We start from the raw sequence: 20,927 nt of genomic DNA on the forward strand, positions 1-20,927 counted from the left end.
AACCACCGTGCCGCCCCAAGATCATTTCTGGCCAGGATTATGTAAAAGGGTTTAGAATTGATAAATGTGCAAACATGTTGCACTGCCTCCATGATTTAGAGCATTCATCCTAGGAAATTGGGAAGGAATACTGGGGGAGGTGGCGGAGGACATGAGGGAAACAGTCTAAAGAAAGACATGAATAAAAATTTGCACAATCACACTGGTGTTCTCACTTTTAATTTTATTCCATTGTTTCAATCACAGCAGTCAGTTTAAGAACCAGAAAACATATAAAGGGCATTAATAATACTCAACTGCACTGTTAAGTGAAAGCAGCACTTACCTCTCATCTATAATACTGTATATGAGCATGACCATACAATGTACTCCCACTGTGAAAGATTTCTGCAGTCAAATAAACAGTCCAACTTGCATTCTAATAACTTAAATGTAAAAGGGAGGTTCAAAATTAACCAGAAACATTAAATCTATAACAACTTATTCATTTCTATATTATAACCATTATATGTTTCAACCTAAAACAAATATCAAACAATGGCATATTGCCCTGCATTTATGACAAATGTATTTTGAAATGTATTAAAAGTCACTACCATGAAAGAACAAGCACCTACCTATTACAAAGTTTGAGGTAGCCTATTTGATACTACAGATTCAGGTTCAGCAAGATGAAGAGCAGCTCTTCCCCTTTAAAATTATTGGCATAGTGGTCTTGTTATGAACCCACCTCACTCTCCATGCCAAAATGGTTGGGAAAAAGCGGTTAAAAACTATAAAGCAAGAAATTCACCCAAAACCCACTACATATGCAAAAGGCTGGACAATTCATTAACACAATTAAATCAGGTTCTTATCATGCAATTGGGCATCTGATTTAAATTTAACAGGAACTTCGTGGATTTCCCTGGGGTGAGGAGATGGGAACTGCAAGCTCAAAAAAGATGATGCCTCTTAAAGGATTCCCTGCAGACTAGGAGTGCTCCCCCTTCCCTTAGAGGCCTTCTGGCCTCTCCTCTGTCAATCGTGGCCATGTTCATCCCACTGCTTTTATCACAGACACCCCTCTTCAAGGCCTAATGTCTCATTTTCTCCCTCTTGTGGCCTTCCACCACTCACCCATAACTCCATTCCCTCATTCTGTCTGCCCCCCGCCATGAGAATTCCTGGTTAAAGTCTTCTGCTCTTGGTTTTCATGCCTGTCAAGGCCAACCTGTCAATTTGGCCCACTGCCAGTCGAGACATGGAAGATGATATTTATAATGTGATCCTGCCATTAATTTGAGCAAGACATGCACATCCCAGTCTTACCAGGTTTTTCTCATGCTACTGTATTTCCCAGCAAAATATCAGGCCAAATATCTTTTGAAACTGAAGTCAAAGGAAGGCCAAATCACGAGTATACACGAACGAGGATGGAAGTGTTTGGCAGTGAATGTGGCAGGTGTTTAAAAAAAGCAAGCTGAAAGGTGACAATAATTTGAAGATTGGTTTCAGTGATGGTGCACCTGAGCTAGGGATGTAGACCAAAAATATTTAATGGTAAAGTAGGCAGGATTGGTGAATGACCTGGATATTGGGTCAAAAGTTTAGCTCAGGTTCAAAAGGATTGTTGAGTGGTTGGGTTCAGTCTAGGTGAACAGCTGGATGGAGGTTGGAATTGCTGACTGGGAAAAACAATTTCTAATGAAAGCCAAACAAGTCTCATTTTTAGAACCAAAAGAAAAGCAGAGGTTTGCAGTACAAAAGAAAGCAATTGGAGGTCCTTGCCACTCTATAGAGCAGCAATACAAAGTTATTCCATTGCCCTGCTCAGTATGCTTTTCTGCTTCCAATGTATTATACAATGGTTTCTGCTTCAACTACACTGTAGGAAAATATTCCACATTCCGCAATTCCTTCTGCAGAAATAACTTTCTCTTGAGCTCTCTCCTTAAACCATTAGTGATGATTTTAATAGATAATGGTTGTTACTGTCTCCACAATGAGACAAGATTGCCTTTTCCTATTCATTCTATCAAGGCCTTCATAATTGTAATGCCACGGTTGAACTGCTGAAAACTTTGACTAATTGAGCACCTGATTTCAAACACCACCGTGTGGGGGAATTAAGGTCTTTAGGAGAGTGTCTTCTTTTGACATGGAGAGTTGATCCAGTGTTAACAGATAATATCACCAAGAACCACCACCTAAATGAAAGATAGAAGGTGGAATGGGATTGAGCCTTTAGACAAGCTGGTGATGATGCAGAAAGTGGGGGGAATCATTGCAGTGCTGGGATTGTAGGAATGGAACCTTGTGATGGTGGTGTAAGAGAGATAGACCACAGATAAGAGCTGATGGCGTACGATTCATAGGAAGTATTAGTTGTGTTAGAATGGTGGCAAGTAGGACCCTAATGCAATGCAGAAAACAACATACAGAACATAACTCATTTAGGCAAATGGAGTGATTGTTTGTGTCACTGGCCACAAAGAGACTATAGTGAATGAAGAGGGAAAACATGCCGTGGTCGCATATACATTGGATATCAAAGACAAGTGCATGAGGGTGTAATAGGATCAGTCAAGACCATGTATTCATCATGTGTGTGACGTAGGTCAACATGTCTAAAGATGTTAATAGCATTTGATCACATGTGTACATCATTAAAACCCTCTATCATTAAATCTTTACAATTACATTTCGGTTACATCATCTGAAATACAACATAACAGCAATGTTCTTCTGGTGACAGAATAAAATTAAAATGCCACATAAGTCAACACTATTTTTTGGTGTAGTCCATTCAAGAAATAAAACAAATATTTCCCTGCCATAATGCTTCAGAGAGGTAATTTGTGGATATATTGAAAGACTATACAGTATATAGAATAAAAACAAAAAAGCCACCCAATACAGTCTGGCCCCATAGGACATTTACAAACTGAAACTTTGAAACTCACTGCTGCAAACACAATGAAAAAATCAGCTCTTAGCAGGACCTATTTGATTTTCCCATTTTAAAATCAACAGTCCGTGTTCTCTATTCACACCACCCCCATCCCACCACCTGCCCCATCCCACATTGTATATTTGTTTTTGGATGAACTCCTAAAATGTTATTTTCATGCACAGGTCATCAAGAGCAGTTTAGTCAACACCATAACCGTACAATGCATGGAAGAAACACAGTGGTTTACAATAATTAGAGCTAAGGGGAGAGAAAAAGGTGAATCTCTGCACTCGTCACATAAGAATGTCAGTGCTGTGGACTGAAACATTTCCATTATAGGCAGCCAGAATTAATATCAAACATTTCTAAGTCAGTATTGCACAGCCTAATGCCAAGTAAAACTCCTGCCGCTGTGCTTTAGTAGTGTGAGTCAACCTCAAAAGGGTTCAACTTCCACCAGAGTTCAAAATGTTTCTGTTTTCCACAACAGTTATTCCTGTTGTCAGCCCATGTTCCCAGGAAATAACAAACATTATTTCACTTAGGACCTTTGTTACTGACACACAGATGTGACTGTCACTCTCCCACTCTGGCTGCAATTTGAACCTTGTACTCAAAGGTGAAAATGACAGTGACCTAACCCACTGCAATGCCCAAATAAAGTAATACCCAAATAAATCAGCCTCAATCTGCATAATTGTTATGAAACTCCCCTGTACAATTTACAAGGAACAGCATTTTGTTCAGAAGCAGGTGGATGGGGGAAGAGTGCAGGTTTTGCAAAAAATCAGTGAAGATGAAGATTGCAAAAATGTCAGAATCTATAAAAAATAACCATAGTGCAACCAGGAGGGAAACTAATAATAAAGTATGTCAGCTACAAAGTAGCAGAAATTAGAATCCCATCATTAGACTCTAAACAATCTCTAATGAGATCTTCACTATTTTAATATGGTGAAGTTTGTAGATCTTATATAGGAATCTACATGAAAATCAGGTTGTTTCTACTAACAGGTTAAAACAGGAAAAATGCAATAGAAAATGGAATACCTATAATGTAAACATATTCAATCATAATTATGTGAAAAGTTTTTTTAAATTAGCAAGATTCAAACAATAAAAAATATTAAAAAGTGCTACTTCACAACATAAACTCAGTGCTTAGTTCAGTTATTCAGTAATTCAGAAACCAGAAATGCACTCAATAGAATTTAGATTATAGTCAGTAGCACAATTTGATCCAGAACTCTTGCACCCAAGCAATCTAGGATCAAATGACTTACCAACTAATATGCAAATTGATTTTCTCTGCACTGCGAGAAAATGGGATGATGCAACTCTGGTAAATTAAATTAGCTCCATGCATTTCTGTGTGACCCAAAAGCTTCAAATTTCTTCAAATCTGAGAGACTGTAGTTTTAGCAAGTCAACCTTACAATCAAATAAAGCACAGCAATCACACACTGTAATGGTGCTTAAAAGCCGATGAATGATCTAAAATAAATGACAGCATAGTCTGATTTAGTTCTCTATGTTGTTCCTTCAATTGGTGCCCTCCATACTCGTGCTGATTTGGGTCTGTGACGTAGAGGTATGGGTGGTGAGTCCTCTATGCTTTCAGTCTCTGCTGGTTCAGTATCTCCCTGCAGTGAGCTGGTGTCACCTACAAGTTCACGAAGGAATTTAAACTTGGACAGGAACAGCTGCCATACCACGTACCATCCTGCAAAGCAACCAAAAACCACTCATTATTCAAGAGTGATCCAACTACTTGGAATCTTAAGATTTATAACACATGCTGCATTTTCAGAATAAGTGTTTGTAACCCAATTACAGCACAACTGTGTGATAACTAGGGATGTTATTGAAGTCTTGAAGACTGGATAAGGCATGAGAACGTACAATTGCCTTTTGTATATAATTCAAGTTCACAGGAGAAGGCTGTTCATCACTTTGTGCCAGTTCTTGGAAAGAACAATCTAATTTAATCTTTGAACACTTGTGAACCACTTGCCTAGGGATCTTTAAGGCATCCTCAATCCCCATATTTGCTTTTAGAGGCGCCTGACGGTGGCAAAAATTGTTGTGTTCTCCAATTCTCAACTCCATTCCTGGCTGAAATTTTGAATTTACCTCGAGAACTATCTACACCCCCTGTTCAAAATATTGGTTCAAAGAGAATGATCACACCTCTCTATCCATATTTAAACACACTCTACACTTTGGGTAGCCTGTTAGAAATTTGAGACCATGGCTGATACTTTACGACCTCGCTCGGGCGAGGCTCATAAAATCCCGCCCAAGGCCAACGGAGAATTCCATTCTGCGAGCCGCACTCGCCCCGATTCCAGGGTGGGTGTGGCGGTAAAATTCCGGCCCATGCCTCTAAACCAACTAATTAAAACACAAGTTTCATCATAGGAAGAATGAGAGCTATCACACTCCTCATGGTGGACCGTTTTGGTAGAAATCATGATCAGCAAGATGTGGATCTGCTGGCTCTTCAGCCGAAGGGCAACGTATCCTGACACATCAGTCAGCAAGATCTTAATTTTTTTTTCAATTTATTCTTTGGATATGGCAGATCTAGCAAGCATTTAATGCCCTTCCCTAGTTAGCCCAAAGAGGCGGTGGGTTGATTTTCCTAAATCACTAGCATCAGTGACACAACTGAGTGATTTGTAAGGCCAGTGGCAGAATCTTCCAATTTTTTTTCAGTGTCAGTTTCAGTGAGGAAACCGACTCTCTAGCTGCACAGCCAAGTTTTTTCTCAATCTGGCTGCCTGGTTTTCACCGTCACTTTAGTGAGGTGGGGCTTGATTGCTAGCTCCACAGAAAACAGAAATTGAGATACCATCAGCAAAAAGCTGATGGTACCCTCACAAGCATCCGGGGACCCCCCCCCATCCCATCCCTGACAAGCATCGGGGTGACATCCCCCCTCCACAAGCATTGGGATGCCCCTCTCCCCACCAAAAATAAGGGGTAACCCCCAGTGGGTCTTCCCAGAGGGCCTGCCCTGGCACTGCCAGGGCAGTGCCCAAGCCTGTCCCTCTCCCCCAGGGGCTATACTTACCTTTGCGCTTCAGCAGGTTGCCTCGACTGCTTCAAGTTTTACAAAACATGACGTCACATCGGCGAAGTATGAATATTCAGTGAGAGGGAAACATATTGCGGGGAAGCCTAGAATTTAAATTTATTGAAATGAGGTCCCCGCACTTCCTGGGCAGGAACCTTGTTACATCACGGGTGAGGGCTGTGGAAAATCAGGAAACGAGATCTCGCTGGTGCAAGATTTTGTGCCCACGTAGCCATTTAAGCTGACAGCTAACCTGCGCTGAAAATTACCCTCCACTTCAGAGAGCTGTTAACAGTGAACCACTTTGGTGAAGTCTCAGATAGGCCAAACCAATCAAGCATGGCAAGTTCCCTTAAAAGGTATTGATGAACTACATTTTTAGAACAATTTATTACATCTACTGATACTTGCTTTTTATTTCCAGGTTTCCTTTTAATCGGATTTCAAATTCTGAACTGGTATTATGGGATTTGAGGTCACCTTGTCTGGCTTACTAAACCATAATCTCGCATTACACTATCAGTTAAAATGAGCTGAGAAGTTAAAATGGGAGAGGGAGGTAGAGTTCACATGCCACTTCCAATTTCAATTGGGGGACATGAGACTTTTACAATATCCCTTACTGACAATTATTGAGGATACAGATGACTAGAAGCATGAGAAGCACATCAACATGACTGACAAATGGCATCTGTGCTCTAACAAACCACTATGACCTCCCACTCTGGGCTTTTTGCACAGCTTACTTCTCAAGGGGGATGAAAAGTGAAAATTGGAAAGTTTGGTATTTGACAAAAGAAACAGGAACAGGAGTAGACCATTCGGCACTTCAAGCCTGCCCCGCCATTGAATAGGATTATGGCTGTTCCAACATTCCTCATTTCCACTTTCATGCCCTTTTCCCGTAACTCAATTCCTTTATCAATCAAAAATCTATCTATCTCAGCCTTAAAGATGCATAAGGACTCTGCCCCCACAGATCTCTTGTGGCAAAGGGTTCCAAAGATTCACAACCCTCAGAAGAAATTCCCCCTCATCTCAGTCTTAAATTAGTGCCCCTTTATTCTGAGACGATACCCTCTGGTCCCAGACTCTCTTATGAGGGGAAACATCCTCTCAGCATTTATCCTATCAAGCCCCTTGAGAATCCTAGTTGTTTCAATGAGATCACCTCTCATTCTTCTAAATTCCAATGAGTAGAGTCCCAACCTGTTTAACCCTTGCTATAAGGCAATCCCTCCATGCCGGTATCATCCTCGTGAACCTTCTCTAAATTGCCTCCAATGGAATAATACCTTTCCTTAAATAAGGGGATCAAAACTTCTCTCAGTACTCCAGATGTGGTCTCACCAGTACCTTGTACAGTGGCAGCAATATTTCTCTACTCTTGTATTCCAACCCCCTTGAAATAAGGGTCAACATGCCATCAGCTTTCCAGATTACCTGCTGCACCTGTATTTCATGCACAAGTGTCCCCAAGTCTCTTTGTGTTGCAGCTTTCTGCAGTTATTCTTCATTTAATTAATACTCTGTTCTTTTGTTCTCCCTTCCAAAACAACTTCACATGTTCCCACATTATACTCCATTTGCCAACTTTTTGCCCACTTACTCAATCTATCGATATCTCTTTGCAAATTGTTTGTATCCCTCTTGCAACTTGTCTTTCCACCTATTTTTGTCATCTGCAAATTTGTCTACAGTACATTTTCTCCCTTCCTCCAAGTCATCAATATATACTGTAAACAGTTGTGGTCCCAGGGCTGATGCCATGGAACCCCACTGGTTATATATAGGTCGGCAATCTGTAAAAGAACTCCTCATCCCCATTCGCTGTCTCCTGCCAATTAGCAGGAAACCAAAGGATCTCTATCCTTGCCAATATACTACCTCCAATACCATGGGCTGTTATCTTTTGACAACTTTTGTGAGGCACCTTGTCGAATGCCTTCTGGAAGTCCAAAAACAACACATCTACTAGTTCCCCTATATCCACTTCAGTTGAGACTTGAAAAACTATTTCCTTTTTATAAAACCGTGTTAACTTTGTTTGATTGGATTATGATTTTCCAAATGTGCTGCTATTACTTCCTTAATAATTAATTCCAACACTAGATGTTGGGCTAATCAGCCTACCCGCTTTTTGCCTCCCTCACTTTTTGAATAGTGATGTCACATTGGCAATTTTCCAGTTCTCCAGTCCTTCTTCAGAATCCAAGGACTTTTGGAAAATTACAATCAATGCATCCATCATCCCTGTAGCTGTTATGGACTGTTTGCTCCTTTTATAATAAACAAAAATGAGAGTTTCCTTTGGTTACCTTGAGTTACAAAATGTGCATTCTGGGCATGATGACATGTACATGCACTGAACAATTAGATTTGGCATGAACTGTGGAAGTGACCTCATTCAGAGTGAGACGCAGCCAGAGTGAGTTGGGGGCCATCAGGAATTTGGTGCCGAGTGGGAATTTGGTGCAGAGTGGGAATTTGGTGCAGAGTGGGAATTTGGTGCAGAGTGGGAATTTGGTGCAGAGTGGGAATTTGGCGCCGAAGGGAAAGAGGTACTTTTTGCTTTTTCTCCTCGCTTTCAAACTTAAGTCCTGGAGTGGTCTTGCCCTGCTGCAGTAGTAGAGGACACAAGGGAAACAGCTGTTTGGTAAGTAGTGGGTAAGAATTTAATAGTTTCATCACTTATAGTTTCAGAGGTCATTTTTGTGGTTTATAATTTCTAAGGGTTATATTCGTTAGTAACGAGGAGCAGGAAAGAAGGCCCCGAGAGAATTGGATATAATCTGATATCAAGCATCTTCCAAAAGTTTAATTTAAAAGGGGAAAGTCATGACTTTCCAAGCCGTGGTCTGCTCCTCATGCTTCGTGTGGGAGGAACATTTCCAGTGCCTAGGGCCAATAGATGTGCAGGAAGTGTCTGGAAGCCTGAGTTTCGGAGCTAGTGCAGCATCTGGGAATATGAGGTGGAGAGTATTGTGGATAACGTGTATAGAAAGGTAGTCACACCGCAGGTTCAGACTCCACAGGCAGGAAGGGAATGGATGACCACCAGAAAGAACAAGAGGGCTAGGCAGGCAATGCAGGAATCTCCTGTGGCTATTCCCCTGCAACACTGATACACCATTTTGGATACTGTTGAGAGGAATGGCCTCTCAAGGGATAACAGCAGCAGCCCAATTTGTAACAATATGATTGGCTCTGTCGCACAGGGGAGGAGCAATAGCAATAGAAATGCAATAGTTATAGAGGATTCAATTGTAAGGAGGATAGACAGGCATTTCTATGGCTGCAAACCCGACTCCAGGATGGTATGTCCTGGTGCTAGAGTCAAGGATATGTCAGAACAATTGCAGGACATTCTGAAGGGGAAGGGTGAACAGCCAGTGGTCATGGTACACATTGATACAAACGACATAGGTAACAAAAAGGGATGAGTTCCTAATAGTAGAATATAGGGATGTAGGAAGCAAGCTGAAAAGTAGGACCTCAAAGGTGTTGATCTCAGGATTACTACCAGTGCCACGTGCCAGTCAGAGTAGAAACAGCAGGATGTATCGGATGAATATATAGCTGAAAAGATGGTGAGAGGGGGAGGGTTGCAGATTCCTGGGGCATTGGGACAGGTTCTAGGGGAGGTGGGAACTGTACAAACTGGACGGATTACACCTGGGCAGGACCAGGACTGAAGTTGCTAGAGTAGTCGGGGAGGGTTTAAACTAATATGGCAGGGGGATGGGAACCTATGTAAGGATTCAGAGCAGGGGAATCAAGAACAAAAGGAAACAACAGCAAGAAGAATAAGAAAAGTGATAGACAGAGAAATTGAGGGCCAGAGACAGATATGGATACAGTAAAAAAAAATAGTAGGAATGAGACAATAAACATTAAAATGGCTCACCTTAAGATTTTGTACCTGAACCCAAGGAGCATTTGAAACAAAATGGATGAATTAGTTGCATAGATAGATGTAAAGGGATATGTTATAGAACATAGAACAGTACAGCACAGAACAGGCCCTTCGGCCCATGTTGTTGTGCCGAGCTTTGTCTGAAACCCAGATCAAGCTATTTCCTCCCTATCATCCCGAAGTACTCCATGTGCCTATCCAATAGCTTCTTAAATGTTCCTAAAGTTTCTGACTCCACTATCACTGCAGGCAGTCCATTCCACACCCCAACCACTCTCTAAGTAAAAAACCTACCTCGGACATCCTTCCTATATCTCCCACCATGAACCCTATAGTTATGCCCCCTAGTTACCACTCCATTCACCCGAGGAAATAGTCTTTGAACGTTCACTCTATCTATCCCCCTCATCATCTTATAAACCTCTATCAAGTCTCCTCTCAACCTCCTCCACTCCAAAGAGAAAAGCCCAAGTTCCCTCAACCTTTCCTCATAAGACCTACCCTCCAAACCAGGCAGCATCCTGGTAAATCTCCTCTGCACTCTCTCCAGTGTCTCCACATCCTTCTTATAGTGAGGTGACCAGAACTGCACACAATATTCCAAATGTGGTCTCACCAAGGTCCTGTACAGTTGCAGCATAACTCCACGGCTCTTAAACTCAAACCCCCTGTTAATGAACGCCAACACACTATAGGCCTTCTTCACGGCTCTATCCACTTGAGTGGCAACCTTCAGAGATCTATGGATATGAACCCCAAGATCTCTCTGTTCCTCCACATTCTTCAGAACACCTACCTTTGACCCTGTAATCCACATTTAAATTTGTCCTACCAAAATGAATCACCTCGCATTTGTCAGGGTTAAACTCCATTTGCCATTTTTCAGCCCAGCTCTGCATCCTATCTATATCTCTTTGCAGCCTACAACAGCTCTCCACCTCATCCACTACTTCACCAATCTTGGTGTCATCAGCAAATTTGCTGATCCACCCTTCAGCCCCCTCCTCCAAGTCATTTATAAAAATGACAAATAGTAGAGGACCCAGCACTGATCCCTGTGGCACTCCGCTGGTAACCGGTTTCCAGTCCGAAAATTTTCCATCCACCACCACCCTGGTCTTCTGTTAGATACAGTAAGAAGTTTAACAACACCAGGTTAAAGTCCAACTTTATCCAAAAAGATCGCGCATATCGACACAGACATCAAGTTTCTACAAAGATGCAAGAAAGCAGACTGTTGGACTTTAACCTGGTGTTGTTAAACTTCTTACTGTGTTTACCCCAGTCCAACGCCGGCATCTCCACTTCTGTTAGATAGCCAGTTACCTATCCAATCGGCCAAACTTCCCTCTATCCCACACATCCTTACTTTCTTCATAAGCCGACCATGGGGGACTTTATCAAACGCCTTACTAAAATCCATGTATATGACATCAACTGCACTACCTTCATCTACATACTTAGTTACCTCCTCAAAAAATTCTATCAAATTTGTGAGGCAAGACTTGCCCTTCACAAATCCGTGCTAACTATCCCGGATTAAGCTGCATCTTTCTAAATGGCCGTAAATCCTATCCCTGAGGACCTTTTCCATCAACTTACTGACCACCGAAGTAAGACTAACTGGCCTATAATTACCAGGGTCATTTCTATTCCCTTTCTTAAACAGAGGAACCACATTCGCCACTCTCCAGTCCTCTGGCACCATCCCCGTGGACAGCGAGGACGCAAAGATCAATGCCAAAGGCTCTGCTATCTCATCCCTTGCCTCCCAAAGACTCCTAGGATATATTTCATCAGGCCCAGGGGACTTATCAACTTTCAATTTATTCAAAATTGCTAGTACATCTTCCCTCCGAACATCTACTCCCTCCAGCCTATCAGTCTGTGACACCCTCTCTTCCTCAAAAACATGGCCCCTCTCCTTGGTGAACACCGAAGAAAAATATTCATTCATCACCTCTGCTATCTCTTCTGACTCCATGCACAAATTCCCACTGCCGTCCTTGACCGGCCCCAACCTCACCCTGGTCATTCTTTTATTCCTCACATAAGAGTAAAAAGCCTTGGGGTTTTCCTTGATCCGACCCGCCAAGGACTTCTCATGCCCCCTCCTAGCTCTCCTAAGCCCCCTTTTCAGCTCATTTCTTGCTAACTTGTAACCCTCCATCGAGCCAACTGAACCTTGTTTTCTCAACCTTACATATGCTTCCCTCTTCCTCTTGACAAGACATTCCACCTCTTTTGTGAACCATGGTTCCCTCACTCGGCCATTTCCTCTCTGCCTGGCAGGGACATACCTATCAAGGACACGCAGTATTTGTTCCTTGAAAAAGTTTCATTAGTGCCTTTGCCTGACAATTTTTGTTCCCATCCTATGCTTCCTAATTCCCGCCTGATTGCATCATAATTACCTCTCCCCCAATTGTAAACTATGCCCTGCCGCATGGCCCTCTCCCTCTCCATTGCAATAACAAAAGACACCGAATTGTGGTCACTATCTCCAAAGTGCTCTCCCACAGCCAAATCCAACACTTGGCCTGGTTCATTTCCCATTACCAAATCCAATGTGGCCCCACCTCTTGTCGGCTTATCCACATATTGTGTCAGGAACCCCTCCTGCACACACTGCACAAAAACTGCCCCATCCGAACTATTCGACCTAAAAAGGCTCCAATCAATATTTGGAAAGTTAAAGTCCCCCATGACAACTACCCTGTGACCTCCACACCTATCCATAATCTGCTTAGCAATTTCTCGCTCCACATCTCTAATACTATTTTGGGGGCCTATAGTAAACTCCTAACTCCTATAGTTGGCATTACAAGACATGGCTCCAAAGTGACCAAGGATGGGAACTAAACATTGAGAAAGGTGGCGATGCATTGTTGATTAAAGAAGATATTGATACAATATGCAGGAAAGATGTTAGCACTGACGATGTGGAATCTGTATGGGTCGAGTTAAGAAACACCAAGGGGCAAAAAACATTTATGGAGATAATATACAGATCACCAAACTGTAGTGGTAATGTTGGGAATAGCATTAGACAGGAAATCAGAGATGCATGTGTTAAAGGAACACCTTGTGATTATGGGTGACGTTAATGTGCATATAGATTGAGTGAGTCAAATTAGTCACAGGACAATAGAGGAATTATTTCTGGAGTGTATATAGGATGGTTTTCTGGACCAATATGTTGAGGAGCTAACAAGGGAACAGGCCATCTTGGACTGGGTATTGTGTAATGAGAAAAGATTTGTTGGCAATCTAGTTGTGAGAAAACCCTTGGGGATGAGTGACCATAATATGATAGAATTCTTTGTCAAGGTGGAAATTGGGGTAGATGATTCTAAGACCAGGATCTTGAATCTCAATCAAGGTAACTATGATGGAATGAGGCATGAATTTGCTGTGATGGACTGGGAAACATTACTGAAAGGAAGGACAGTGGACAGGCAATGGTAGGCATTTAAAGAACCAATAGGTGAACTTCAAAAGTTGTTTATTCCTGTTTGGCGCAAGAGTGGTAAGGGAACTGTAGCCAAACCATGATTTGCAAGGGAAATTAGAGATAGTATTAGATTTTTAAAAAAGCTTACAAATTGGCAAGAGAAAAGCGATAGACCTGAGGATTGCGAACAGTTTAAAGTTCAGCAAAGGAGGACTAAAGGGATTGGTTAAGAAGGGGAAAATAGAGTATGAAAGAAAGCCAGTGGGGAACACAGAAACTGACTGTAAAAGTTTATATAGGTATGTAAAGAGAAAAAGATTGACAAAAACGAATGTAGGCCCCTTACAGTCAGAAGTGGGAGAATTCATAACAGGGAACAAAGAAATGGCTGAAGAACTACATTTGCTTCTGTATTCATGTCTTCCTCTGTGAAGACATGAAAAATATGGCAGAAGTTCTGAGAGAAAGAAGTTTTAGTGAGGAGTTGAACAAAGTCAGTATTAGTACAGAAATGGTTTGGGGGAAATTGATAGGATTGAAGGTGGATAAATATCCAGGGTCTGATAAACTTCATCCTAGAGTACGCAAGGAAATGGCCCTGGAAACATTGGTGGTCATTTTTAAAAATTCTTTGGACTCTGGACTGGTTCCTATGGATTGGAAGGTAGCTATTGTAAGCCACTCTTCAAAAAGGGAGGTAGAGAGAAAATGGGAAACTATAGACAAGTGAGCCTAACATCAGTACTGGACAAGTTGCTAGAGAGTCCATTATCAAGGATTTCATAGCTCAGCATTTGAAAAGTAGTGGTATAATCAGCATGGATTTACAAAGGGGAAATCATGCTTCACAAATCTACTGGAATTCTTTGAGGATGTAACTCGTAGAATTGACCAAGGAGAACTGGTGGATGTGGTTTATTTAGACTTTCAGAAGTTTTTCAGAAGGTCTCACAAAGCAGATTATTATAGAATCATAGAATCCCTATGGTACAGAAGGAGGCCATTCAGCCCATCGAGTCTGCACCGACCACAACCCCAACCCCACCCAGGCCCTATTCCCGTAACCCCACACATTTACCCTGCTAATCCCCCTGACACTCGGGTAAATTTTTAGCATGGCCAATCAACCTAACCCGCACATCTTTGGACTATGTAAAGTTCAAGTGCATGGGATTGCAGGTGGTGTCTTGAGAAGGCTAGGAATATGGTTAGCAGACAGGAAGCAAAGAGTTGGCATAAATGGGTCTTTTTCCAATTGGCAGGCAGTGACTAGCAGTGTACCGCAGGGATCTGTGCGAGAACCCCAACTATTCACATTATCTATTAATGATTTGGAAGAAGGAACTAAATGTATTATCTCCAAATTTGCAGATGATGCAAAGTTGGGTGGGAGGGCAAGCAGCGAGGAGGATGCAAAGATGCTTCAGCGTGATTTGGACAGGCTGAATGAGTGGGCTATGCATGGCAGATGCAGTATAATGTGGATAAATGTGAGTTATCCACTTCAGTAGTAATAACAGGAACGCAGAATCTTATTTGAATGGGTGTAAATTGAGAGAGATAGATATTCAGCAAGACCTTGGTGTCCTCATGAATCAGTCATTGAAAGAAGTCTCACAACACCAGGTTAAAGTCCAACAGGTTTATTTGGAATCAAGAGCTTTCGGAGCACTGCTCCTTCATCAAGCCACTCACCTGATGAAGGAATAGTGCTCCGAAAGCTCATGATTCCAAGTAAACCTGTTGGTCTTTAACTTGGTGTTGTGAGACTTCTTATTATGCCCACGCCAGTATCACCACATCATGATCAGTCATTGAAAGTATGCGTGCAGGAACAGCAGGTAATAAAGAAGGCAAATGGCATGTTGGCCTTCATGGAGAGAGGATTTGAATACAGGAATAGGGATATTTTACTGCAATTATATAGGGTGTTGGTGAGGCCACACCTGAAGTGTTATGGGAAGTTTTGGTGTCCTTATCTGAGGAAGGATGTACTTGCTATGGAGGGAGTGCAGCGAAGGTTTACCAGGTTGATTCCTGGGATGACAGGTCTGTCATATGAGGAGAGACTAAGCAAGTTAGGATTTTGATGGTTTGATTTATTATTGTCCCATGTATTAACATAGAGTGAAAAGTATTGTTTCTTGTGCGCTATGCAGACAAAGTATACCGTTCATAGAGAAGAAAACGAGAGAATGCAGAATGTAGTGTTACAGTCATAGCTAGAGCATAGAGAAAGATCAACTTAATGCAAGGTTTTATTCATTGGAGTGTAGAAGAGTGAGAGGGGATCTCATAGAAACATACAAAATTCTAACAGGATTAGACACGGTGTTCCCAATGGGGGAGGGTGTGTGTGTTGTGTGTGTGGGGAGTGGGGGGAAAATGAGGTGAGGTGAAATTTCTTCACCCGGAGGGTGGTGGTGATTCTGTGGAATTCACTACCACAGAAAGTAGTTGAGGCCAAAATGCTGTGATTTCAAGAAGAAATTCTAAAGAATATTTACGCAGTTTACTCAGCCTCTTATCATTGCACAACCCTTTCATCCCAGGAACCAAACTAGTGAACATTTGCTGTATTACCACAAATGCAAATAAATCCTCCCTTAAATGTGGAGAACAAAACTCAGAGTCATAGAGGTTTACAGCATGGAACAGGCCCTTCGGCCCAACTTGTCCATGCCGCCCTTTTTTTTAAAAAAAACCTCTAAACTAATCCCAATTGCCCGCATCTGGTCCATATCCCTCATACCCATCGTACCCATGTAACTATCTAAATGCTTTTTAAAAGATAAAATTGTACCCGCCTCTACTACTACCTCTGGCAGCTTGTTCCAGACACTCACCACCCTGTGTGAAAAAATTGCCCCTCTGGACACTTTTGTATCTCTCCCCTCTCACCTTAAACCTATGCCCTCTAGTTTTAGGCTCTCCTACCTTTGAGAAAAGATATTGACTATCTACCTTGTCTATGCCCCTCATTATTTTATCGACCTCTATGAGGTCACCCCTCAGCCTCCTACGCTCCAGAGAAAAAAGTCCCAGTCTATTCAGCCTCTCCTTATAACTCAATCCATCAAGTCCCGGTAGCATCCTAGTAAATCATTTCTGCACTCTTTCTAGTTTAATAATATCCTTTCTATAATAGGGTGACCAGAATTGCACACAGTATTCCAAGTGTGGCCTTACCAATGTCTTGTACAACTTCAAGAAGACGTTCCAACTCCTGTACTCAATGATCTGACCGATGAAACCAAGCATGCCGAATGCCTTCTTCACCACTCTGTCCACCTGTGACTCCACTTTCAAGGAGCTATGAACATGTACCCCCAGATCTCTTTGTTCTGTAACTCTCCCCAATGCCCTACCATTAACTGAGTAAGTCCTGCCCTGGTTCAATCCACCAAAATGCATTACCTCGCATTTGTCTAAATTAAACTCCATCTGCCATTTGTCAGCCCACTGGCCCAATTGATCAAGATCCCGCTGCAATTGGAGATAACCTTCCTCACTGTCCACCATGCCACCAATCTTGGTGTCATCTGCAAACTTACTAACCATGCCCCCTATATTCTCATCCAAATCATTAATATAAATGACAAATAACAGTGGGCCCAGCACTGATCCCTGAGGCACACCGCTGGTCACAGGCCTCCAGTTTGAAAAACAACTCTCTGCAACCACCCTCTGGCTTCTGTCAAGAAGCCAATTTTGTATCCAGTTAGATACCTCACCCTGGATCCTGTGAGATTTAACTTTATGCAACAACCTACCTTGTCAAAGACCTTGCTAAAGTCCATGTAAACAACATCAACTGTACTGCCCTCATCTACCTTCTTGGTTACCCCTTCAAAAAACTCAATCAAATTTGTGAGACATGATTTTCCACTCACAAAGCCATGCTGACTGTCCCTAATCAGTCCTTGCATCTCTAAATGCCTGTAGATCCTGTCTCTCAAAATACCTTCCAACAATTTACCCACCACAGATGTGAGGCTCACTGGCCTGTCGTTCCCAGGCTTTTCCCTGCAGCCCTTTTTAAACAAAGACACAACATTTGCCACTCTCCAATCTTCAGGCACCTCACCCGTGGCTATCGATGATTCAAATATCTTGGCTAGGGGACCCGCAATTTCCTCCCTAACCTCCCACAACGGCCTGGGATATACCTCATCAGGTCCTGCAGATTTATCTACCTTGATGCGCTTTAGACTTCCAGCACCTCCTTCTCTGTAATATGTACACTCCTCAAGACATCAATATTTAATTCCCCAAGTTCCCCAACATCCATGCTTTTCTCAACAGTAAATACTGATGAGAAATATTCATTTAGGATCTCACCCATCTCTTGTGGATCGCACATATATTACCTTGCTGATCCTTAAGAAGCCCTACTCTCTCCCTTGTTACTCTTTTGCCCTTTATGTATTTGTAGAAGCTCTTTGGATTCTCCTTTGCCTTATCTGCCAAAACAATTTTGTGTCCCTTTTTGCCCTCCTGATTTCTCTCTTAACTCTACTCCTACACCCCCTATACTCTTCAAGAGATTCACTTGATCCCAGCTGCCTATGCATGTCATGTGCCTCTTTCTTCTTCTTGACCAGGGCCTCAATATCCCGAGTCATCCAGGGGTCCCGACTTCTGCCAGCCTTGCCTTTCACTCTAAGAGGAATGTGTTTACCCTGAACCCTGGTTAACACACTTTTGAAAGCGTGCCACTTACCAGACGTCCCTTTTCCTTCCCACAGACTCCCCCAATTAACTTTTGAAAGTTCCTGCCTGATACCATCAAAATTGGCCTTGCCCCAATTTAGAATTTTAATTTTTGGGCCAGACCTACCATTCTCCATAGCTATCTTAAAACTAATAGAATTATGGTCACTGGTCCCAAAGTGATCCCTCACTAACACTTCTGTCACCTGCCCTTCCTTATTTCCCAAGAGAAGGTTAAGTTTTGCCCCCCCTCTAGTCGGGCCATCCACATACTGAATGAGAAATTCCTCCTGAATACACTCAACAAATTTCTCTCCATCCAACCCTCTAATACTATGGCTATCCCAGTCAATGTTGGGAAAGTTAAAATCTCCGACTATTACCACCCTATTTTTCTTGGAGCAATCTGTAATCTCCTTACATATTTGCTCCTCAATTTCCCACTGCCTATTTGGTGGCCTATAGTACAACTCCATCAAAGTGATTTCCCCCTTCTTATTTCTCAGTTCTACCCATATAGACTCAGTGGCCGAACCCTTGGATATATCCTCTCTCAGTACGGCCGTGATGCTTTCCCTAATCAAAAGTGCAACTCCCCCTTCTTTCTTACCTCCTGTTCTATCTTTCCTGTAGCATCTGTACCCTGGAACATTGAGCTGCCAGTCCTGTCCCTCCCTTAGCCATGTTTCGGTAATTGCTATAATATCCCAGTCCCATGTACCCATCCATGCCCTGAGTTAATCTGCCTTGTCTGTCAGGCCTGTTGCATTGAAATAAATGCAGATTAATCTGGACTTCCCTTGCTCTCTGTCTTGCTTGTGTCTGATCTGTCTGGTACTAGGATTACTGACACTGCCTTTACTAATTAATATGCTCTCTTTAACTTCCGTGCTATCCTCAAACTTTTCTTCTGTCTCCCAACTGCTTTGGATCCCCCGCCAAACTAGTTTAAACCCTCCCGAGTGGCTCTAGCAAATCTCCCCGCCAGAATGTTAGTCCCCCTCCAGTTCAAATGTAACCCGTCCCTCTTGAACAGATCAGCCCTTCCCCAGAAAAGATCCCAATGATCTAAAAATCTAAATCCCTGCCCCCTGCACCAGCGCTCAAGCCAGGCATTCATCTGCCTAATCCTCCTATTCCTACTTTCACTAGCACGTGGCACCGGTAGTAGTCCTGAAATTACTACCTTCGAGGTCCTGCACTTTAGCCTTCTGCCTAACTCTCTATATTCACGCTTCAGGACCTCATCCCTTTTCCTACCTATGTCGTTGGTACCAATATGTACAACGACCTCTGGCTGCTCACCCTCCCCCTTAAGAATGTCCTGCAATCGGTCAGAGACGTCCTTGACCCTGGCACCAGGGAGGCAACACACCATCCTGGAGTCTCGATTGCAGCCACAGAAACGCCTGTCTGTGCCTCTAACTAGCGAGTCCCCTATTACTACTTGCGCTTTGCCCTCCCCTTTCCCACAGCAGAACCAGCTGTGGTGTCACAGGCCTGGCTACTGCTGGTATCTCCCCCTGACAGGCTATCCCCCTCAACAGCATCCAAAATGATATACCTGTTTGAAAGGGGAATAGATACAGGAGACTCCTGCACCACTTGCCTACCTCTCCTGGCAGTCACCCATCTACCTGTCTGAACCTGTGGTGTGACAACCTCCCTGTAACTAGTGTCTATCACACTCTCTGCCTCCTGTATGCTCCACAGTGCATCCACCTGCCGCTCCAACCGAACAATGCGGTCTGTGAGTAGCTGCAACTGGACACACTTCCTGCAGACAAAGTTGTCAGGGAGACTAGATTGCTCCCTAATTGCCCACATCTGGCAAGAGGAGCATGCCACTGCCCTAGCTGCCATTTTTCCCTTATACGGATAAAAAAAATTGCAACTCACCTCTCCCTTGCTTGTGGTCCTCCTGCCGACTTTTTTTTGATTAGAGGAGGAGGGAGTCAGGGAACTGCACACAGTATACCAGGTATGGTCTTATCAGAGCCCCATACAATTGTAGCAGTATTTATTTATTCCTGTACTCCAATCTCCTTGCAATAAAACGTAAACATGTAATTTGCTTCCTAATTGCTTGCTGTACCTGCATGCTAATTTTGTGTTCCTTGGGCTTCCAAGTCTTCCTAAACACCAACATTTACATGTTTTACACCTTTTTAAAAATATTCTGCTTTTTTATGCTTATGACCAAAGTGAATAACTTCACACTTCCCCACATTATACTCCATCAACTCACAAGCTATCTATATCTGTTTCCAGCTTTTCTGTGTCCTCCTCACAACTTACATATCCATCATCTAGCTTTGAATCATCAATAAACTTAGATACACTGCTTTGTCTCTTCATCTATATCACTAATATAGATTGTAAATAGCTGAGGCACAAACACTGATCCTTGCAGCACTCTACTACACTCAGCCTGACAAACTTGATTTATACCGACTCTTTGTTCCTGTCTGTTAACCAATCCTCAATCCATGCTAATATATTACACATAAACCCATGTACTTTTATCTTGTTTTTGTGTGCTACCTTATCAAATGCCGTTTGGAAATCCAGATATATCGCATCTAGAGTTCCCCTTCTTCTACCCTAATGGTTAATCCTCAAAAATACTCACCTGTAGTTTTTTGTTTTCTCTCTCTTTTTATTAGTGGTACATTGGCCAACTTCGAATCTGCTGTTACTGTTATAGAATCTAGGCAATTTTGAAATAAAATCGTAACAGTGCATCCATTATCTCTGCAGCTATCTCTTTTAGAATTCCAGAATATAGACCAGCAGCTCCTAGGAATTGTCAGATTTTAGTCCTTCAAGT

The 20,927-nt window shown here is 42.5% G+C and overlaps 1 protein-coding gene across 2 annotated transcripts in view; it reads right to left on the reverse strand.

Moving 5' to 3' along the window:
* Nucleotides 1–203: 203 nt before the first annotated feature.
* Nucleotides 204–20,927, reverse strand: part of smim13 (small integral membrane protein 13) — a 58,654-nt gene continuing 37,930 nt past the window's right edge. For both annotated transcript variants that reach the window (XM_078241166.1, XM_078241157.1), the window contains exon 2: nt 204–4,658. In XM_078241166.1, coding sequence (XP_078097292.1) covers nt 4,465–4,658 — 194 coding nt within the window. In that variant the 3' untranslated portion in view covers nt 204–4,464. The remainder of the gene's footprint in view (nt 4,659–20,927) is intronic.

This window comes from Mustelus asterias, chromosome 2, assembly GCF_964213995.1.
Source record: "Mustelus asterias chromosome 2, sMusAst1.hap1.1, whole genome shotgun sequence".
NCBI classification, from domain to species: Eukaryota; Metazoa; Chordata; class Chondrichthyes; order Carcharhiniformes; family Triakidae; genus Mustelus; species Mustelus asterias.